The following is a 24,042-nucleotide window of genomic DNA, read 5'->3' as shown; positions in this document are numbered from 1 at the left end:
TTGTTTTTCTTTTTTTTTCCAATGAAAAAACCCCTAAGAAATTTCAAAATGGTTTAATAATCTAGTTCCAATGATCCACTTTCCAACCCAAATAACTCCTCTAACTATTACTAACATTAACCTTGGACTAAACTGATGTTGTGTCTTCATTTTTGTGTCTCCTCCAGAGGGTACCCCGATTCGAGGTAAGACGTTTAACCATCACAGTAAAAAAAGGAAAGCAAAAAAAAAAAGAGCAAAAAACAAGACTTAAACTGACACATAACCAGACATAACCGCTCCTAACTCCACCCAACTGGCTCTTCCTGAGAAAAATGACAAACCTCTTTCATTTCTACTAACGTTTATATTCCATCTGTGTTTCTGTTCTGTGCTTTCTGTATGTGTAAATTTGTGTCACACTCCCATGCCCCCATGTCATCATTAATGTGCAGTTCTGTCATCCCTGTGGGCGTCCAGTGTTTGTGCTCACTGACAATCTCCACCACACCATCAGTGTCAGAGACCACTGAGTGATTCAAGTTTTGTTGCCGATTGGTTATGATACGGCCGATTTGGGAAGGTTGAACCAGAGGGAGGGAGGGCGGGCCATTTGTTTGCTTTGTGCCTCTGACATTTAAGTTTGTTTGGACATGGTCATGGGTCTGGAGGGTGGGCGAGTTGATGGGATGTTGGGGTGTAGGCAGTGGTGACCTTATTTGTTGATAAGACCAGGCTATTCAGTACTGTTCAATACAACCCTGTTTCCTCCCTACCTCTCCATCTCTGCTTTGATATCCTCCTCATCCTCCTGTGCGTCACCACGGCAGCAGCCGCGATGCATAAGTAAGGCCTTCTGCTTTTAAAACGGCAACATTGTGCATTCTTTTTAGCACGGCATAACCAGCTTTTATAATGTCAGAGGATGAACAGGAGGATATCAAGGTGGGACTGGAATGACAGTGGCAAAGGAGTGTGATGAATTATACAAAAGCTTTGTTAAAATAATTCCTCCTCTCTCAACATTCTTTGTTTTTTCATTTCCCCGGACAATTTAACTTTCGCTTGTAATTATCCACCAGGCTTTGTTGCTGAAGCGTTCTCTCCCAGTTGATTCAGAGTGATTCTGTGTGTTTGTTGCAAAATGTTTTTGTTTTGTTTTTTTTTCTTATTCAACAGGCAGAACAGGTAAGTGAATATATCAGTTTGCCATGTATGTCCCCCTATTCAAGGGGATGGAAAGGTGACTGTATTTTCATAATAGAGCTCCAATAGTAAAGTTAAGGTCCTCCATCCTCAACCATTCACAAACCTCTAGACAGTGGTGTGTTGTCGAGCATATCCATGAATGTCTTGAGTTTTTAGACTAAACTCAAAGCCTTCACTCCTTTAACACCCTCACTCATGACTCACGTAGCAAAACCCAGCCTTCCCCATATCTCCTTCGTTTGAATAAGAAGGTCTCATAAATCATATTCTGGCGAACAAAAGCAGGCGTGACTTATGAACTCTGCATTTACATAATGAGATAAGCGGCCTGAAAAAGGCGATTTCTCTCAACCACTTTAGCACATGCCAACACCGATACTCCATCGAGAGTATGTGAAAAGAGAAAAAACGGATTGTGAACCGGGAGAAAATGTGATTGAAATCAAGGCAACAGGGAAGTAAAACAAATTGTTTTGTTTGTATAGGCTCATGTTCACATTAATGCAAACTTTAGGCTGTCTGTATAACTCCAGAAAATTGAGCTTGTATTTTTTTAAGCCTTAGGAAAGACATTGTGAGTGATTGCTGAGTCATTTTGCATCACTCCTTCTAAGAGACGGCTTCTTAAAATGTAAAATCTGCATTCATTTTGCCACCCAGGTGTTGGCCTAGAGGTAAGCAATAGGTATAAAGGTAGCTCGGCTCCCTACCTGCTTCATTACTGATTTCATGGGAGCGTTACAAGCCACCAGATGGGCAGTGACAACAATGGCATCACACGTGGGGCCCCATGCTGGTGCGATCACAGTCTAACGACCTTGGGGTGGTGACAGAGTGTACGCGAGTGACAGGCAGGATGCGGACAGAGGGAGAGATGCAGGGACAACAGTACAAGTCTGAGCTCATACACACAGGTCACACTAGCCGTCTTCTTATTTGTGGGCTCATCGCAGAAGATGCTGGAACCGATATTCAACAATACAGTAACAACTGGAGAATATTTATTTTTTGAACCAGTTGGTTGCAAAACTTGGAAAAGCACCAGCCGCTTAGGTGGGATTCTACTGGGCTTTTGATATTGAGAACACGTTTCGCACTGTGTAAAATGTGTTCCTTCCAGTTTGCTTGCTGCTGTTAACTTTGTCAGCCAGGACAGATGTGGCCCGCCAACCTTTCCCTCAACATCTACATCTTTGTATAAACTACTAGAAAATCATTTTTGGAGTGTTTCCTCCTGAATCATAACAGCACATGTGCATAACAATTTATTGAATGCCGCACTCTTTCTGTGCACTTCAGTGAGTTCACTTCATGTTCTAGAAAGGTTATTATGTTGAGTGTGTATCCACTTATACAGAAAGGTGCTTTTAATTACACTGTAGCAGAGCTTGGTGAGTGGTGTCTGGGCGAGAGGATGGAGGGAGAGCGACAGGAGAGGAGATGAGAAATGAGGGACAAATGAGCGACATGCACTGAAAACAAGAGATAAAATGATGAAAAGAACAGTGTGCCACCAGCATGCCCGAGTGGGCCGAGGGAAGGAGCGGGGGAAGAGAAGGAAAAGAAAGAGAGAGAGAGACTTGGCCAGCCATTTTGTTGATCGCCTAAACAAATCAATCAAGGCCCGCTGGAGCACACTAATTGAATTACACAAATAGGACCGGGAGGGGGGCACCACACCACACACGGCAAATCTGCTACAAAGCAGCGACCGGGGTGGGTAGACCACGGCTTCAGGCACTTTCTGAAATTAATCATCCATGGCGGCCCCTCCTTGCTTTTCTTTTATCCCCTCATCTGTCCTTCTGTTTTTCTGAGCTTGTCTGTCTCTTCAAGTTCCTCCCAACCCGTCTGACCGTTCTCTTTCTCTGCTCTGTCTCTCTTTCGGTCACGACACCGCTCAATTTCTACATTTCTTTCTTTTTTCTATATCTCAGTTTCTGATCTCCCGCGTCCTTGCACTCTTTTCCTTCTCTTCCTACCTAGAATAAAACTCAAATTTAATTCCTATATGGATTTGTTGATATTGATCTCCTGCTTAAAATAGATATTGCCTGATGTGGTATTTCCTACCAGGCTACAGCTACAGAAACCTGCAAGGAAATGTTTAGGCTTAAATGGAGTGAAACATTTCAGACTTTCTCCTGCCGTTAAATAGATAGGCAGGTATAGCATGACTATATTTTTGCAAAATTTGGGGAAGAAATATAACATACTGATGATTACTACAGTAGCACAAAATATCCACTGTAAACAGCCTTCGCATCAAGAATGCTTGTCCCAAAATCCAATTGGGCCTTCAAAAGCATGTATTTGCTGAACTGTGCCAAGACAGTCCTCTTTGTTATCACACCTTGGCACCTCAACGCTCCTCATCAGACCACCCTGAGGCAAGAAGTGCTGTTAACCAGGGCAGCTGTCACGGCTGGGACAAATGTCCCAGACCCAGTGCCCATTACAGCCCTCTTTATTGAATGGATGAAGGCAGTGAACATGCTGCAAGACAGCCAGGAGTGGGCAGCAGTGGAGAGTTGAGGTTATGAGCGCTGGTATGCAGGAAGGGTCACTTTGACTTAGATAGAGACTAATTGGTCCACATGGAAGTGATTTCATTGTATTCATCAATGACTTCATTTGCCTGATGTGGACCCAGTGGTATTTTCTTCTTCTGGACATATCATGGGATAAGACAGAAAGATAAAAGTCTTCTCTCCTCTGACCCAGAAAACATGAATTATTACTCAGCAGGGGCGGGACTTTGTGTGGTTTTCTAAGTGGATTTGAGAGACTGTCCTGTCCCAAGACATTCTCCGGTCTTAGGTTCACCCTCACAACAGCTCGCACAGTATCCCTCAACCTTCATGTGTCCTTTATGAGTGTCCTTGAGCAAAATAAAGTAAGATTGACTCAGATACATGTAATGTAATATAACGCAAATGCTATATAATTTATATGTGAAAGATGAAATATTTTATACAACAATCACTAGTCACGTCAAACAATTATCTCGTCTGCTGTGGCTGCAGAGGTCATACCTGTACCTGCAGTATCAAGGAAATGTAGCCAGGTTTATTACCGTCATAGCCAGTAGTCAACTGTTATGAACTGTTTCTCATGTTTTCTAATGAAATCAACACAACAAACTGGTCTGTGATAGTTACTGCAGTTGTTGCTTTTGTGATAAGACGTCATAGCTGGAGACAGGGAGGACATGCCATTAGGCCCCGTGCAGTAGGTCTCGCTCCGTAAGCACAGCGTGGTCATCTTGTGAGACACTGTAAATTGCCTCTTATTTTTTTCCTTTCACTGGGCAAGTCTTTATCAGTAAACACCCATGTGAACAGACTGTGGCTCTACTTTTCATTGTGGTTGTGAAAGATAATTTTCAGCATTTATTTCATTCTTGTGTTTCCCCCGTCTTAATAAAAGCCCCCCACCCCCACCCACCCAAAAAAAAAAAAAGTGCCAATGGCCACTCGCACTCTGGTTAGCCACAGGCGGCAGGAACACAATTATGCAAAACATTGAGAGTGCAGTCACTTTCAAAAAAAGACAAAAGGGAATGGCAGGAAAGAGACGCATGCTGGTGACAAGGGTTTTCAAAGAGTGGAGTTTGTTCTGTGTGCGCACACATGCACATATCCATGCTGCTTTTGGAGATAGGATATCAAAGATGGTTCATTCGGATTTAGAGGTCTGTTGTCTTTAAATGCTAATGTTATCAGACTTAAAACTGACACTCTGGACACTGAAAAAAAAAGAAAGATATTTTACTCTTTTATGTAGTGACAGAAATTATTAATCAAATGGCAGGGATAGATTAATTTAAATTAACTTCTTTGTGGTTCACAAAAGACAAAGCAGGGGCTAGAAGAAGGGAGTGGAAATGGACACGACAGATATGCAACTCTCAAAGCATGGCACAGCACATATAACACCAGCAGGACATTGCATCTCTGCTACGTGTGAATCTAGCAGAGAGAGGAGCATAAAGCATCTCAAAATAGACTCAACTTGTGATTTCTTCTGTGTTCTCTTTTACCTTCTCCGTTCCTCTCCCACTCAAACTCTCTCACTAAGCTTCCCTCGTCAAACATTTGTTCATGCACATCTAATCCTATGCAGTGTGCAGAAATGATAATCATCAGTATTTTATTGTTTTTGTGAAACTAGTCTGAAATATATTGTGACTCACCTATTTTCACAAGGGCAAGAATAATATCTGTTATGAGCGCAAACATTATTTATTTATTTTTCTCCTACTTTCAGACAGAAAATAAGGGGAATGATACATGAATAAGAATGAATCCCCTCCCTCATTCTTCCTTTACATTTGTTTTCTCTTGACTCCTTTGTCTCTCCATTTTTCTATCTCTCCTTTGCTTCTCCTCTGCCTTTTCACTTATTTGTTTTTTTTTTCTTAACTTGCTTGTTCTCCCTCTCTCTGCAAGTACAGGGAGTGTTTATGTGTTCCTCACAGTTCCATTTTGAAATAATAGCTAGAATATGTAATGAAGCCAGTGGGGGATTGGACACAATAGATACTACCACCTAGCAAGGAGCCGCCACCAAAGCTGGCAGGAACATATGAAACTCACTCAGTCTCTTCAAAGTTCCTTCTGTTTTTCTTCTCTTTCGCCAGGAGCTACGATTCACACCAGCCAATGTTGGTTTTAATTGGCGCTCAATTAATTTTGTTTGGCTCATTATCTGTCACCCTTCCGCATATTGGTGGTTGTGTTTTGTTGACCTTCAGATGACATTTGTTAAGCAGTATTTTTAGATGGAGACATTTGTAATTTTTGGAAGCATTGGTACTACGGATTTTGGAGACATAAAAAATATACAACAATTTAACTGTATGGTAACCGTCAACAAAAAAGGCAGCTTTTACCCAACACAAGCCCTACTGCATTATTATTTATGAAGAATTGGAAAAAAAAAATAGAAACAAACCATGCACCAACTTTAAATTTAACCTTGCAAAGATTTTATAATTCAGTACGGGGAGCAAGCCTGACGAGCTGCTGGCAGAGCTTTCTGGAGCCGTCCATCTGGAGTTGAACTTCACACAGTCCTTACTTTGTGGTCTCCCTTGTGTTGAGGAGCCTATGCTTCTGAGCAAATTCCAACCCACCTGCCACCAGGCTGGCATTTGCTGTTCCAAGCACATATCAAACAGATCCAAATCAGATCTCTGCATAAACGCAGAGCAAAGACTCTACCACCTGCACTCTGTAGGTAGATGTTTCTATTTGGTTCACGATCTACGTGCCAGGAACAGCTCCCTCTGGGGGATGAGATTGATCTGGGGGTGTACTGTAGAGGGAAAGGAAGAGAAGGGGGGAAAAAAAGTATAGATTGTTGTAGCTTCAGGTCTGATTTCGTTTTGTAATAGTAGATATCTTTGTTGTGACTCTGAGGTGTAAAATACTCTTAGGCCATGTCCAAGGTGAAAGCGTGACTAATCTTTATAATTAAGCAGGATCGATAGTCTCATTTGTGCAACAGCTGAAAAACGTTATTAGACCAATGTTCCAGAATCGTAGCCTTGTACAACATTGTGTTCACTCCGCTTGCTTGATGTGATGGAGTAGCTTATGGTATATTACAAAGCATCCTGGGCAGTGGCTGGCGTATTGATGCTTCCTGGCTAAATGCTAACGAGCGATGGTGCTGTGTTTGTCAGGGAGGCCTGGGCTGCAATCTGTCTGCTGAGCCAGCCAGAAGCCCTAATGATATCATCAGGAAGTGCCGTCAACAGCGCTCTAACGAGGAATGATCTGACGCCCGTTGTTTCACCTCCCTCCTCTATCCCCCCACACCCATTCTGCAATGCTGTTGCCAAGCATTTAGGTCGGGTTTATTTGCACATGTGAGATAAAATCTGGGGACAGTAATCAGAAATACAGCCTGTTTGAAACACATAAACCCTAAGGGGTTCATATAATATAATAACCATAAAATAAATGAGTGGATCTGCATCCGATCTTAACACAAAGGAGAAAAGCAAAATTCATGGGCAACAAATCAAAGCCAGTATAATAGCATATAGTATAATAGCATTTTTTTTTTTTTTCGCATTGTTTGAAATTCTTTGAGCTGTAGAACTGTAGGAAGTACCAAGCTACTGCATTATGCACCATGCTAGTGTTCATTTGGACATGCAGTACATGTAAGCATAGTTTCCCATGACCTCCCTCCCCCGAGCACACACAGACTCTCCCTTGGTGAGTGCTATGCAAAGGAGAATTTGTTAATCTCACTCAGCTTCTAGGACCATCTCAACACTCTTCGAACACTAACTTTCATCGCGTTTGCATCCTCTCTGTGTCCTTATTTCAGTTCTCACATCTTAAATGAGTTGCAACGCACCAGTATAATGACAAATTCAGTGCAACTTGTTCAGTTCACATTTTAATTTATTTAATCCTTTTTTTTATCTGTGTATGGCTGAGGCTGGAGATAAACTCAGTTTGTCATAGCAAACTGCATTGGCACTGCAGCGAGAAACAGTTCTTGACAAAAAGGTCTTGAGAAATTCAAGATACCCTCCATTAAGAAGATTGTCTGACTCCTTCATGCACTGTCACTGACAGGTTGACTAATCATTTCCTCTCTGCCTTCTCTCTCTCTCTCTCTCTCTCTCTTTCTCTTCTCCCCCTCCCCCTCCTCCCCTTTTTGTCTTTGTTGAATCTTGTCATTTCCCAGGTGCCTTGCAGATCGAGAACAGCGAGGAGACAGACCAGGGGAAGTACGAGTGCGTGGCGTCTAATGTGGAAGGCGTGCGCTACTCGTCCCCTGCTAACCTTTATGTGCGAGGTAGGGAGCAACCCGGCCCCAGAGCCAGGCCAGAAATATAAAAAAAAAAAAAAAAGAAAAGAAAAAGTAAACATCCACCCATTCTAACTAAAATGCACAGTGCAGCTCAGCTTTAAGTGGCATTACTGTTGAGCTAAACAAATGATAATTGCTTCCATCCTAGCCCAGCTGTATATGCACAAAATGTATTTTACAAAATAGTGTTACCCGACTAATATAAATCTTTTAACATTGATCGTATTGCCTGCCCATAAATGTAATTTCATATGCACTGACACTTCCAAATGTAATACTATAATTGACCAACTAATGTTCTTCTCTGTTATGATGTTATGCTCCATTTTGTCTTCCAATGCCCTCCCCTACTCACTCGGAAGGAAATGTGTAGCACAACAAGCCGTATGTCTTTATCGGTTGCAAGACGCCTTTTACCTGTAATTGTGTGCCCGATAAAATGTTTCCCCCTTCGTCAAACTTATGAAACACAAAAAGAGTCGGGAAGGACTTCTTTTTGATTAGTTTTTTTCAGGTACAGGAGCGCAACGGTAAGTCTGTATTTTGATTGGGTGGCGAGGTATTAATGCCCACCAATCAAAATCTCAACCCCTTAGCCTTCTCCAGATTCAGGGGTTAAAAAAAAGGTTTTCCTTGTTGTGGAGAATTAATAGGAAATGACTGTTAACACAGTCAACTGCACTGTCTTACGTAAGAGATGCTCTGTCATATAGATTATAAATACTTTACTTTTCTTTATGGTGTTCTGGAGCATACAGTAAATCCATAGAGTTCCCGTTTCTGCTTTGAGGTATTATCTTCAAAGCCTTTTACAGTCAGTAGTAATTTTGGCTGGCATGTTCCAGCAAAGTGGAGATATGAAAAACAATCAGTCACAGAGGATGCTGAGTTTCATAGAAAACAGGCAATGAAGACAAAAGCCTACACTCTACCACTAATGTTAAATGGCAATGAATCCCAGTTGAGGGAGCTTTAATAAATTGAAGCAGATGCATTTTTGACATGTATTATTTATATTGTGCATATTAAATAAAGATGCCTCGGTATCTACTCAGTTTGTTCCCTCTGCTGTGTACCAAATAACTTTGTTCCCAATAAATAATTCACTAGTCTGACATTATAAAATGGGTCAGGGAGCTGCTTTTTCATTATTATTGCTATTATAATACCCTGTGAAGTAGCAGCATAGGGAAGAAAAATTTCATCTGTGAGGAGCAGACGGTAAAAAATAGTTCATCAAGATTAGTGTGTCTTCTTGCCAGCATTCATCCTGGAGGCTCATGCTGTCTCCGCTGTGATGCAGTAACACTTAATGTCAAATAGCTATCCACCTTGCTCATGTACAGCATGGTTGAAAATGAAAGGGTTCATGCAAATTGCAATCAACAGCTCTAGCTATACTGGGAACATTATGTCAACACAGCACTGGGATATTCAGTAGTTTCTATGGTCAAAAACACAAACAACTACCCTTGTATCATTTCCAACAATTCATGCAATCTCCATGAACACTGGCTCCATCAGCATGCTTCTAAAAAAGAGTACACAAGGGTCATAATGCTCAGGGTCTTTCACACTATGTAACACACTTGTTATGCCTTGATGGTGTCAACCTCTGTCTGTTTTCAGTTAACTTTTGTCAATCAATTCTTGATACTTGATGTTGACTATGTTTTGTTCACAAAGCGAAATGCACTCGAGATTAGCAGCTGTGGTAGAGATCGCTTTTTGGAAGGAAAAAAAAAACAGAAGAAAACAAGAGACCTAAAATGTATATAAATTGTTGAGGTAACTACCCAAACAGAACCCATAATGACAGTGCTGCTGATTGGCTTTCTAACAACATTTACTGTAACTGTCTTAAACTGCAGCTGCTAATTTCAGCCCAAACTGTGTCTTTTTTTATTTTCTATCTCTCATTAGTTTTTCTTTATTTTCTCTTTATTTGGTTTCCTCTCTAACAAAAGCAAATACAGCCACCACAGGAGCTTGTCCTTGTGGCTATAAGGAGCTTGTGAAATTTTGAATTATGAGTATGGTACGCTTGATTTGACTCCAGTGGCGCCTCACTTTATTTTTCTTGCCAGGCGACAGTGCGGCCACTGGGGTGAATCTGATTGTTTTGGTTCAAAGTTTATTTAAGGGGGGGAGTGGGGCAGGCAAGTGTACTTTCAAGACGGGTGTCACTGATAGCAGGGACAAGGGAAAAGGAGGGAAAAAAAGATTAAAGAAAAGGGAAATGTAGCTGCAGCTAAACACCTTGAGGTGGCTTTTTTTACTCTCTCTGTGTTTCCCCTATTTTTCTCTTCTCCTCATGTCATTGTGTTCTGCATCAACCCCTTTACATCCCTCAGAGCTTCGAGAAGGTTGGTGTGTTTTTTCTTTTTTACTTTTTTTAACCCACATTTGAAAAAAAAAAAATTCAACATGTTGAAAAATTTTAGCTGTATTTGCCTATGACAGAGCTCGATTCATTACTAATTTGAACAAATACTAATCAGTTATTCCAAACTGCTAAATGATTATGAAAAGAATTTTTTCTTTATTTCCAAGGAAGAAATGATGAAAGCAAACCCGAGTAGCTCGGGTTTTGTTAATTTACTTTTATGTTTGCATTGTGGGGCCTTTTCTCGTTTTGCATCCTTTGGTATTGCTTCTGCACCTAAAAAGCTTTCTTGCACGTGTTGTCATGGAAACCCAGCACGTGGAAATAACAGGACTTGTTGCATGATGGGAGAATGTAACTGCGCTTGCATGCCTGTACAGAATCCCTTTGGCCATGACGGTCTTTTTCTTTCTGCATTCCCTGTGTTTTGTTCAATTGATTCCTTCTCTTTCCTTGGTTTCTCTTCAAGTGTTTCCCCTGATACACCCCCTTTTTTGGCTTTCCTTTATTTAGTTTTTTTTTTGTGTGTTGTGACTGGTATAGTGTTTGTGTGTTTTCCTTTCGTTTCAGTTCTGTTCCTTGCCTTACTTTTCTGTTTTAGAAAACAACTGTTTGTCTTTTTGTGGTTCATTTGTTTGTGAGAATTGTGTTTCTTTTTTCAAAAAAATGATGCTGCTCTGCTTCTTGAGTCTCGGAGTGCAAATGCAAATGCCGAATGAAAAATAATAAGTGTGTATACAGCCAGTGTTCCTGTCATCTTGTGTGTAGCGATCCATTACTGAAAAAAATTAAACCTGATTGGGCCTGATTGGGTTCCATGGTGATTCAGGCAGCCATTAAGGGATGCCATTTACAGTCGTGTGGATCAATAACAATATAATGACTCCGACATCACATTTGCTGTTGCTTAGCAGGTGTTTAAAGATACTTTTTCTTTTCAAATGGCTAGATGTGATTGGTTTTGTTGAGTGACTGCTGTTTGTGTTCCCTAGCAGTCATGATATTCAATCAAATTATAATTTATTATTCAAAAGTGCCCATTCTCTTGTACACAAACACACACCCACACATTTAGAGAATAGAATTGATTTTCAGATTGTTGTGACGAAAGTAATGAAGATTCTTAAAGTGGACTACAATTAGCTTTTTTCTGCATTCATGCTGTAATCCTAGAACATTAATGAGCAGATAGTGCTAAATGAAATGGAGATCAATGCAAGCAGCAGTAATGTATGTTGCAGAAGGCTTTGTTTTAACTTCCTGTTTACTCTTGATCAGCACGTGCACCACGTTTCCAAAGAACATGTTCAACAAATGTATGTCAGGTCTCATATCACCTGCTGCAGCGAACTTGTCTGCACATTTTTCAAGCCCCAACAGTCTCATTTAAGGAACCATAGTTTTTTGGTAAGGGGTATTAGATATGGCTCAACAAGTCAGGCTAGATCAGGCATATCAGTCTTTTCAGGTAGAAGAGATTACCCACTCTCCCTGTCGCTCTCCTCTGAGAGTGGTAGTTTTTGTATGTGCTGCCACAGTGTGCTGATCTCCATGGGATTAAACTGATCTCTGTAAAGCATCTGAAAATCATATACAAAATGATTACAGCTACAAAAAGTAAATTAGCCAAGTGCTTTCGTAACCCTTGTAATCCATGGAAGCACGCAAATATGTTTTGCTTATTTACCTAATTCTGTACAGTAATCTGCCCAAGTTTCACATTTGGAGTCATTGTACAGTACATTTTACCTAAAGGCACCTTTACAGTCATTATTTACTTACACAATATGAACAAGCCAACAAGAGAGTTTCCACTTGCAGCCTTTTGCTTCTTTCTGTGAGCCACACTAGACCCCAAAATATAAGCAAGACAAAATCATTAAAAGTAGAATATAACAGATCTATTTTTGGCCCAGGCTACCACATTTATGCAATTTCTCCAGGGCAAAAAATGCACCAAGGCAAGTCATTACTCATATATACGTAATCATCCGTTCTCATCTCGCACTTTCTAGGTGCAAATTAATTTTCCAGCTCCAACTTTGCACCAATTGGCTGTCAAAAAAAAATGCTTATCTGTAATTGTAACCGCAGAGTTTGCAAATACTGCCAGTTTGCGTTGCTGCCCTCCATAAAACAGTGTCCACAAAGTATGGCACAATCAAGCTACGAGAAACAATGTCTAAATTTGGTCTTTATATGTATAATTCTAAGTCCAGTGGATAACACTGATGCAGAAAGACTGTGCTGTTATGAACGCATGTGCCTGTTTGGCCTTCTATAATGGTATCTGCCTGATTTTGAATGTGCTTGCATGTCCTGCTATGCATTTGTGTGTAACGTTGGGAAAGAAAGCTAGATTACACCTTATGTTCTCACTGGCCAAAGCAAAAAATCCTGCCATCTCTATTAGATGTTTGTCTCAAGGAGTCCTGAAGTTAATAGCCACCCATCAAAAAAACAAATATATATATATAGTATATTGTACCAGAATTGCGCTTCCTTTTCATACAAAACCGAAGTTTTAATACCTCATATTCGAATGCAAATACATGAATACACTCCCTTTCCCAATCTGACTGAAGGGATCAACACAGTAAGGGGACAAACTTGCATTATCATTCGGCTACTTGTCGTCTATCTATAAAACAATAGGAAAAAAAAGTGATATACTCTGAAATCCTATCAATTCACTGCTTGCTATTATTAGACACCCCTTCCATTATCCCTGTCAGTTTCCTTTAGGTAATAATTTCCATTTTGATGAGCCACCCATAGTGACTGTTTAGCACTGGCGCAGCCAAGGTATGTTAATACAGGCCAACCCCTACAGCTTATATGTAAATGCTGTAGGCCTCACCCAGCAAGTGTGACTAAAGGATCTCCATACTGCGCCTGTGTCCTCAGGCAGCAAGAGGGTGTAATCTCAGCTTCAAGGTGACACTAAAGGCTGCACATTATTTTGGCTTCCCCCTTCATTTTGGGGCAGCAAAAACTGCCTCACCAAAATGGCCAATAATGTCCACCTTCTGACCTCTGTTTTTTGGCACAAATCCCTCCACAACACCGCCCACTATTAGCGTTAGTGCAGTACTCTGGCGTTCTATCTCGACTGCTTTTCACCTCGTTCACCGTAAGGCTTCTTGTCTTTCTCTCCACATTGGGGCTTGAAACAAGATTACATGTTGTTAGTAGTCCAAATGAAAGGTATATGTTTGTTTTACTTTTCTCTCAATTTCAAATGGGCCGGCTGGGCTCCTGGTCTCTGTGAATGAGGAGCCTGTCCATGCAATTGGGATTCTTTATTTTCTTTCACTGTCCCTACATTTTAATGGCAGGATAAGAGAGGGTGCCCACCACACACACTCATTCGCTCACTCACTCACACAAACGCACATTTATGCATACACAGTTTGTGAGTGGCTACTTGAGCATTGACATGACAGAGCCACGCAGTCCACTTGAACATTCAGTCATCACGCAAACCCATTTCTGCCTAATGATAGCGCAGCTTATTTGCATGTGACACTGACATTTAATTAATGTTGTCCCCTAAAGTGTCTTCTGGTCTTTAAGACTTATAATTTTCTACCCCAGCGTATAGTGTAATGTGCTGTAGTTAACTGACCTTGAGCTTTTTTTCGTTGTAACCAAAGACTAATTTACTTACAGACACAAGGTGCATGCTGTTGACAGGTAGACTCTCCCCTGGCTTTGTAGTTGTTTTCCAAAATCTTAGTTTGATTACTTAGTGCCCTTCTACCGTGAACCCTTTAAGGAAGGAAGTCTCTTTTTTTGGGTATTGGCTTGTTTTGTGTTCAGAGATTTCAGAGTTCACCGGCCAGTCGCTGCCAAAAGTTACCAACATTTGGCACATGTCTGGTCTCAGTTTCCACATTGCCCTGACAATGTCGCTATTCGAAGGTGAACAGAGACATCTTCCTGTGGGGAAACCTCATTCACTCAGCCACTACAGCTCCCGGTCCATTGGCTGACCTGAGCCCCAGGGAGAGAATAGCACCACCAGACACACTTTGATTGAACGTTTCCCCTAAAAAACAGGCCCTGTTCGCCCTAATCAGTTTTCACCATTTTTGGATTTGAGGCAAAATTCAAGCAGAGACAAAATCATAGCTGAAAAAACATCTAATAGCATTGATGCATACCTCTTCGTTGAACACAGCTGCACTCTGGTACTGTCTATGCTGTTTGGACTTAGTTCTTTTTGTGGATTTGTTCAGTTTGATTTGTTTCCTTTCGTTTGATTTTGTGCGTGTGTGTCTGGAACAATGCTATATTTGGGAATGAATGGCATGCTTGGATGGGCTTGGGTGACATTTTTTGGATTGTATTGGTTCTCCGGTGTCTGCCCAAGTGGATGGGGGCGCACCTGTATATGTCACTCATGCCATAGCCACACCCATGCATGTCCGTGTGAGGAATGGGCTGCCCTTTCACCTTTGTTGTTTAGCGAGATATTTTTTAACAAATTAGAGAGCAGAGATATATTGTCTCTCCCGACACAATGGGCTTTTTTCAAAAGAAAAAAACTACAATTCAACATGTTTTTTTAAAATAATCTCCCATTTAGATTTCATGACTATGCAATAATAATAGACTGTCATGATGAAAAAAAGGCATGAAACATCATGCGTCCCGTTGTTTTATTCACTTTTTTCAGGACAGGAAAAGTTACTTTTATTTTATAGAATGAGCCATTTTTTTCTTCTTACTCAGACTTTTTTTTGTTAGATTGCTATCTATGGAAATTTGACATTTTTAACGTCTTTAAATTCGCTATTCACCATTTTTCATGGTGCGTTTTCAGTGTGTAATTTTGTGTACTACAAAGGAACATTTCCTCAAAGGTCAGCGATGAAATTTTTGCCCTCAAGGTCAGGTCGAGTCTTGCCCAAGGTATTAACAAAACTAACATTAACAAGGAGTTACAGTTAAGGACTGAGAGGATGCATGAATAGCTCAGAGGAGGAAAAACCAAAGGCCCACCTTCGGCTTTGTGGTCTCCATCTGGGTTTTATTCAACTGATAACTATGATTCACTAATAGTGTTTTAAATATATTAAAAAAGCAAGTTGCATTGTTTTCTGTTACTGGATGTGAAATTCCTATTCCAAGCCATTGAGAGTAGATGTGTTTTAACCCTTGGGATGTGCTGCAGTGCTTCAAAGCTTTACCTCGTGAACTACATGTCAGTGTAGTTTATGTACATTTTAATGAACAATTCAGTGCTCAGGTCAGTATAATTCAGCTCTCCAAATAAAATAAAAAACCCTTCAGTGTGTGTAGGTGATATTTGTGCCCTAAGTTTGTTGGCAAACTGTCCTATGCAACGATCATATGAATCCCATTTGGATCGACACGGTGTATTTTGGAATGCTACCTATCCTTGAAGCCCCTCCCGGTCTCCTTTCCCTTCGAATCTCCCCCTCAGTCCCCACCCACTCCAACCCACCCTCAAACACACACACGTCACATCCACCCAACCCAAGACTTCCTGAGTTTACATTTGCACTGAGGTGCACTGAGGTGTTAAAGGCGGGGAGGAGGGGACGTGTAGTTGATTCTTGATTTTAAGCCCCAGTGTGTGAGACCTCCAAACCCACTTTGAGCCATGGTCTTCTTTTTTTTCCTTTTTTTTTTTCTTTTTTGATTTTTTTTAATTTGGATTCAGAATCCCAATCTCCTTATTCTATCCCCCACTTATGCCCTCCTCCTCCTCCTTCCCTTTCTCCGACAACCCAAACCCTTACCCTTACCCTTTGCGTACTGTACAGTATGTCTGCGTACTCATCCGTCACTGTCTGTCTGCTTGTCTCCCTCTGTCTGTCCTCTTGTCTGCTGTCTTGCTGCTTGAGTCTGTTTTGTTCTGCCTTGTGCATTGTCTCTTGTCCCTGTCTTTCCCGTCTTGTCTATCTGTCTGTCTCTAAGTCATCTCTTCCATTTAGTTCATCATATTTTACTTCTACATCTGCAGTACTTTCCTTGTCTCTCTTTGACCTTCTTTGCATCCCAACAAACATTTTGATGTTGAATAAATGAAGACACTGTACTTTGCTCCGCTGTTAAAAAGCTTTTTGAGTAGACAGAGAGAGACACATGGAGTTTACGGACTTCCGTAGATGCCCCTAGCTGCTGCCTGTATCTTTATGTGAATTCAGAATCAGAAATGTCTTTTGGTTTTTGTAGTAAAGTCATTTTAAAGCTTGGATTAGTCTTTTGAAACATATGCTAATGTCACCTACCTTAGATATTAACATAGGCAAGAAAAACCCTGCACTATCAAACACTCTTGCATGTCGCTATCTGTCAAGTGCTTGCTGGGATGCCTCTCATGAACACACAATGTTTATGCTAACTCATACTCTTCCACTTTCTAACTCTTACATACTGTACACACGCACACTCATGTCTATACCAACGCAAAAAATATATATACAGCTATGTATATGCACATACACACACATGCGAGCACACAGTACCTTTCACGCCCTTCCTCTGCGTCTCAGACTCATTATCAACCTCCCTCCACTCAAATTTCAACTCCTCTCCATGAGTTTCGAGGTCCTCCGCGTCTCCCTCTCTTTGCTGTCATTCTGCCCTTATTCATCTACCTCTCTCTTTCCCTTTCCCTCTGTCTTTCTTTCTTGTTCTCTGGATTTCTACTCCCTGTTGATCCAGTTCTGTTTCTTGACTCCAACCCTCTGTGATACTAGACTCTCCAGCTACAACTATTACAGCTCTTTTTTCTATGTATTTCTAGGCACATACCTTGTTCCTCAATACTTATTTTGTGTTAACTGGGACTGCGATGTGACAATGTGCCACCATCACATTTTGTCACATTAGCTGAAGAAAAACAAAGTTTACACAGCATTGAAGCGGGTTACCCCCCCTTTACCCTCCTCCAACCTTCCCCTCTCTTCTTCTTCCTCTGTCACTCTTTGCTCCTCTGTTCCCTCTCTTTCTATCCTTTCCTCGGATGCTCTATCCTCAATCTTGTATTTCTTCTTTCCTCTCCAATCGTCTTTTGTCTGGGCATGCTAGCGACCCTTCAGTTATATTCCTCTATGCATTTTATCTCAATTTTTATATCTGATTTTGTTATCATTTACTCCTTAATTTACCTCGGTCTATTTATGCATGCTGTCTGTGAAACTGATAGCTGCATCTATCAATGGAACCGTGTCAGATCTTAATAAGGCTTTGTCCAGTGGATCTACCCTAAACCACAAAAATCTGATTAAAGTTTCTCATCTTTAAGGTATCTAGGTAGTAGAGACAGGTGTCAAGTGCAAACTTGTGCTAGAATGCGTTTAAGGACCTTGCAGAGATGGTCAATTGCCCTGTAACCCTACACTTCCTGTGCCGTGGGAGAAGCCTGCAATGGCCTACTTCCTGTTTGGCATGTGTGCCAGAGAGGACAGGAAGTTCCAGGTTGCCACTTTGACCCTATGTGATAGCATTATCACATAGCCTTTACTATACACCTTTGTAGTTGGTGATTAGGTCATGTCATAGTTGTACATATATGTCAGCAGTTCAGTTCCAAAGATGAGAAACTCGTAATAGATTTTTGTGTCTTTAATTGTGCTGTGATGGGTCAAATATTGGTCAATGGAACCTTGTTGCTATGAATCGTTGCTTTATTGTTAATCTATATTGTTGTTGAAGCAGTTCTGTTAGTTTAGTTCCTTCTCATTATTTGTATATTTTTTATGTTTTGAAAAGTCTACTCTTTTATTTTGTGTTTAAGTTCACATTTACCATGTTGAACCTTTTGTGTTAAGTATTATTCTTGAGAAGGGTCCATTTTCATCGGCCTCTCTTGTTACCTCTCTTTCTTCTCTTTTTTTTGACTCCCTTGCCCTCTTTTGTCATCCTCTCCCCTTCCTCATGCCTTCTCCCAGTCCGGCGGGTGCCCCCTCGCTTCTCCATTCCACCAGCGAGTCAGGAAATTATGCCCGGTGGCAGTGTGAACATTACGTGCGTGGCAGTGGGATCGCCCATGCCTTACGTGAAGTGGATGCTGAACTCAGAGGACTTGACTCCAGAGGATGAGATGCCGGTGGGCAGGAACGTTCTCGAACTGAGCAGCGTGCGTGAGTCAGCCAACTACACCTGCGTGGCCATGAGCAGCCTGGGCATCATTGAATCTGTGGCGCAAATCACTGTCAAATGTAAGAAAAAAAATGTGCATGTGAAGCGGAGTACTCCTAACATTACCTCAGTTTCAACAGAAAACTACAAATATGATGTTTATTGCTGAAATGATCTTAGGCTGTTGTGAAGAATTTTCCATTTTTGCGAAGTTCTTCAGTCCATCAGTGTTTTGATGAATAATTTCCTCATGTTTGCTTCCTCCTTTTTCACCTTAACAGCTCTCCCCAAGCCTCCAGGTACCCCTGTGGTAACCGAAACCACTGCCACCAGTGTGACCATCACCTGGGACTCAGGCAACCCAGAGCCAGTGACTTATTATATCATCCAGTACAAGGCCAAGTCCCCAGACAGCAAGTATGAGACAGTGGATGACATCACCACCACACGTTACAGCATTGGTGGCCTCTACCCCAACACAGAGTACGAAATCCGTGTCTCAGCCGTCAACACAATTGGCCAGGGTCCTCCCAGTGAGCCAGTAGAAACCCGGACTGGTGAACAAGCCCCTGCCAGTCCACCCAGAAATATTCAGGCCCAGATTATTTCCCAAAACACCATGATGGTGCGCTGGGAAGAGCCTGAGGAGCCCAATGGGCAGATCAAGGGGTACCGCGTTTATTATACTATGGACGACTCCCAGCCCATGAGCCTGTGGCAGATTCATAATGTCCAGGATAGCATCATCACAACCATCCAAAGCCTGGTTCCCCAAGAGACATATACAATCAAAGTCCTAGCATTCACCTCTGTAGGAGACGGACCCTTCTCAGAGCCCATCCATGTCAAAGTACTGCAAGGAGGTAAGCATGTGAAGACAGTTTTTGTCAACTTGGCAACTGGTGTTTAAACTTCATATCTGCTTTGTCATACAACAGGCGCAGGTGTTGTGTTCAAATATTATCCAAACCAAGTTGTTAGGTAAATTTGAAATAATACAGAAAAGCAGAGAGTGTTACATCTGGTACCCAGCCTTCTTTGTAAGGAGAACACTTTCTCAGTTATTGAAGAACACCTTCAGCTGTTTTGTGCATCAGCAGCACAATTTCTGAGACTTTAAACAGAACGTGTCTGCTGCCAAAGTGACAAGTTTTCACCCCCGCTGTGCAAGGGTCTCCCGCACATCTGCAGACTCTGCAAACAATGACAAAGGTCTGTTCGTGGCAGACTGAAAAAAGAAAAATAAAGAAAATCCAACATCTCAGAACTTTCCAGGATCAGATTCAGAGCTGATCAAAACCTGTCTATCCAGGCCAGTGAAAGGCAGCACATCCAGCTGCAATGACGATAAAACACAACTGTAGCCTGCTTTGTCACAAACCTTTTGTGCTTCAGTGCAGTAAATCCTTTGATATTTTATGTCATTGAATCATCTCATGTTAGTGTGAAGCAAATAGATTTATTTTGTTCTTATCACTTAATCAGATTTTTGTTAATTGACCCATTCTTAAAAATGGTCTCCCTTTGGTAATTGGACTGTAACACTCCCTTGTGTATAATATTAGTTTCCAAAACTTTAGTAATTCTCTGTTTCATATCCTGCAACAATGTCCTCTGCTGTGTCCTTCAGTTCCAGGTCAACCATCCAAATTCCAGGTTGGTGCTGTGTCTGACACAAGCATTGAACTGACCTGGGAACCTGCCTATGAAAAAGAAGGAATTATAAAGTATGAACTTCGCTACTCAGAAGGAAGTTTTGGCACCCAGGTAAGAGTTTTCATGTCAATTTAAATTTCAGCGCCTTTTGCACCGAGCGGTGTAGATCATTTTCTTAATGATTCAACACTGGTTTTCAACCAGACTGGTTAACAACTTTTTTTCTGTCAACAGATGAAGAAAACATTTGGACCCACATCCTCATATGTTGTGGAAGGGCTCCGCCCAAACACAGAGTACCACTTCTCCCTGGCAGCCATTTCAATCAAAGGCATCGGCGCCTTCACAAATGACATATCGCAGAAGACCTTGCAAGCTAGTATGTAACCCTTTATTCAGTGCTCTCTTGTGTGTTTTCATTGTGGCTATGCTAACCAAGTAATTTTCCCCAGGAAAGCCTTTAAGGGATTTTATGCCATTGTGGACCTTCACTAACATGAATTCTTGGATGTGTATTTTTTCCCTTCTGACTGGAGCCTTTAAACCTTCTTTTCTCTGCTGCTGCATTATCACCTTTGAACTGTGCCTGTGTTTCTGTCAGGAAGAATCATGGTTCAAAGCTGATTCAGAAAAGATGAACTACGCAACAGACTTAACTGAAATGATGTGTTGTTTAATTCTTGCCTGAGCACATGATTTAATACTTTTGCATTCGATCTTTGTTAAATCTTAATTTAACAATGCAACTGTGGTGTTTTATTTTTAGGTAAAGTGGTATTTACACCGTGACAGTTGAGGTTGAAATTAAGGCACAAAGGGCTAGCATTTACAACCTTTTCATATTATTTCATATTTCTAACTTGGCCCTGGTGTCAAATATGTATAAGTGTACCCAGCACTGTCAAACAAATCAGGTCTTTGTGGACTGACAATTTTGGCAGATTATTTATTTCCCTTTCACTTTTGTTCATATTTACTTTTCCTTTGTCAACAGCAAGTGCACTTTCTTCCACGTGACACAGACACAAAAAATGTCAGTTCTCCCACCACCAAGGCTCTCATATGAACTGTATTCAAACTCAGGATGGGGGGAGGTTGGCTTTGAGTTTAGTCATCAAAGAAAAAAAAAACCCTATCAGCACTCACCAACAGTGTTCGCATGCCCACCCCAGGAATTTATTCCAGTATATCAGTTCTGCACTGATTATTTTATTTTACAGATGGCAGGAACACAACTGAATTATTTAAACCAGCCTGCTAAAAATAACAGGAGTGATATCATAGCACACAGAAGAGCAAGCTGTAGAGAAAAGAAAATACACACAGCTTATCCAATCAAATATCCAATAGCTGAAGGACTGTTGGGATGACAGGGTATGAAATTCACGTCTTCTGGGTTTACACAGCACACAAAGATTAACAATGGTGTTGTGTATTGATGTTTAATACATTAATGGTAAAGAACCTGGGAAATTTAGCTGGATTTATGGGATTACTGGTGGATCTGAGTGAGTCATTGTGGATCCTGATGATACAGAACATAGAAAATTTGAGACAAAGATACATGTTTACATTCATCATCAGAATGTCTGCCTTTATTTTTAATGGACTGGGTCTGCGCTTTGTCAGATTTTTGTGAGGCTTAAACCAGATTGAATTCTTTGACTGGGACATAGGAGAGCCATGGCGATGGGAGTAGACCTCTTTTAACACATTTTCTGTTTCTACCAGTGCAACTTGTTGGCTGTACCCCCCACATCTGGGCTGTGGGGGCTTTGGAACAACCACTTCACCGTTCTTTTTGTTACTGCTGGGCAGCAGACCTACACAGACAGTGCAGAGTCACTGAGGAGAGCGCCAGTTGCATGCAACACACACTCCTGCCCACTGGGGGTGCTGTTGAGAACCTGTCACTGCACTGTTGATCTTTGATCAGTCCAGGCATGAAAAATACTTTATGTTCATTCAGCCCCATTTCTGTCTTGGCGTCTCTCAAATGTCTGTGCACATCCTCACCTGTCGATGTGTGTTTGTGGTCTCCTTACCTCTGTTTTTGCATTTGTTCTTGACCGGTAAAACCGCAAGCTGATTGGATGGGATCCACTCCTCCTTTTCCTCTCTCATCACCCTGTTCCAGCTCTGTTTCTCTTTGCCACTTGTTTCCCTGTGCAATGGAACAAAAGCTCTCCTTGGAATGGCTTGATATCACCTTGCTCACTTTGTGTCCTCTTCTTCTTTTGAAAAAAAAATTGAGTCAGATTTTATTTATTTATTTTTATTAGTTTCTTTTACTTTCTGGGTTGTCTGAAGGAATATTGGTTTGACATCACTTCAGATAGCAGCTTGCTGCTACTTTATTCTTTCTGTTGGGCTCTTTCATGAACCTAAGCCCACCACAGCCATAAGCAACTACAGCGCAGCAGGCAGAGCAACACGTGCAGACTGCATTGACATCATTCCCCCATTGAGCAAACAGAGGGGAGAAAGCTGAACTGATAGCTGAACTCATATCTCTACTTGAGACGAGGGACTCTTCCTTTGAACTGCCTCATCCATACAATTACAGTGGACAGAAAGGATAACTGCTGCCTCATAATGGTATCTTCTTGCCCACCATAGACATTTGATACTACTGCCCTGGAAATGAGTATCAATTTATGTTCGGAGCAGCAATGAACATTGTCAATATTGTGTTCCACCTAAGTGCTAGTTTCCATGACAGTATTATCAAATCTACTGTGCCTGTCATTTTAAGGTTAACAACCATGTTTACCTTTTCTATCCATTCTATTTCTATGGTTTTGCCATAATGGCTCATTGATCGTGGACTTTCTCAGCCACAGTTTTTTTAAACACCTTTATCAAGAGTCCCAGCTCAAGCAGATGTGAGTCATATCCATCAGTTTCTCTTTGCTGAGGTCAGAAAAATCACAGACTAAGTCAGTCACAACAAACTACTTCCCACAACACAACACAATAACTAACTTGATGTTTTGGATGCTCTGAGGTAAGTGATTGTGTGGTATAGGGATTCAGTCTGCCATAACCTTTCTACAAGACCTGTCAGGGACATCCACATTTTTATCCAATTAACCGCTTTATGCAGTGTTTTTCTTTGAAATACCAACAGAGAATTTGACGCATAGAATAAGCAGTCTTTATACATGACACGCTTTAATATTAAAGTGACATGTCTGCAGTTTGGCTGTTCATGCAGGTCAGGAATAGAAGCATTTCTATGCATCCAAGTCAGTAAAAAGCCCTGTGAGGTATGTACTGTATATATAGCTTATATTAAGTGCCTTCACTGCTCAATGTACCATAAACAGTTGTTCTGTAAGTCTTTTGGGAAAACACAAGCAGACCATAATGTATTAACAAATACTACATTTTCTACACAATAACCTGCACAGAAACACAAAAGTCTCAGTTTTAAGGGCAGTAAACCGACATAATTTTGAGATGCCGTAGTATTATAATGATGGATGTGGTATACACAGAAATTCCCCACACATATCCAATAAAACGGTATCATATCCTACACCACACTAGAGAGAGGAAGCCTGATTTAGTTGCTTAATTGAAGTAGCTGCACAGACACAGATACACTGCAGTAAAAAGAAAAAAGAAAAAATGAATAGATTTTGTCATGCCAGTTGGACGCTTCTCTCCCAAACAAATTACAGAGCAATGACTGCATACAATTTTAATATTGCTTCATGCACAAGCTCAGCTTTGGGCATTGTAACTGCCATTTTCTACTACTACTCCTCCTGCAAAACCATTTCAGCGTGGTTCTGAGTCCTCTGCAGTGTCTGGCAGACTGAAACCTTTTGCCACAAAGTGAAAAGAAAGAC

General features: G+C 41.2%; 1 protein-coding gene across 18 annotated transcripts in view; it reads left to right on the top strand.

Moving 5' to 3' along the window:
• ptprsa (protein tyrosine phosphatase receptor type Sa) overlaps positions 1–24,042 on the top strand; it is a 256,606-nt gene that overhangs the window by 171,888 nt on the left and 60,676 nt on the right. For 17 of the 18 annotated variants that reach the window (XM_085774644.1, XM_085774641.1, XM_085774645.1 and 14 more), the window contains 5 exons: positions 7,900–8,010; positions 18,340–18,609; positions 18,811–19,392; positions 20,160–20,296; positions 20,420–20,564. In XM_085774644.1, coding sequence (XP_085630770.1) covers positions 7,900–8,010; positions 18,340–18,609; positions 18,811–19,392; positions 20,160–20,296; positions 20,420–20,564 — 1,245 coding nt within the window. Of the gene's footprint in view, positions 1–7,899; positions 8,011–10,148; positions 10,392–18,339; positions 18,610–18,810; positions 19,393–20,159; positions 20,297–20,419; positions 20,565–24,042 lie in introns of those variants that run through there. The other variant, XM_085774640.1, reaches the window with a different exon arrangement.

This window comes from Trachurus japonicus, chromosome 4, assembly GCF_045865225.1.
Source record: "Trachurus japonicus isolate A0001 chromosome 4, Traja_1.0".
NCBI lineage: Eukaryota > Metazoa > Chordata > Actinopteri > Carangiformes > Carangidae > Trachurus > Trachurus japonicus.
The sequence above is the reverse complement of the archived record's forward strand: the minus strand, read 5'-3'. Positions and strand labels throughout refer to the sequence as shown.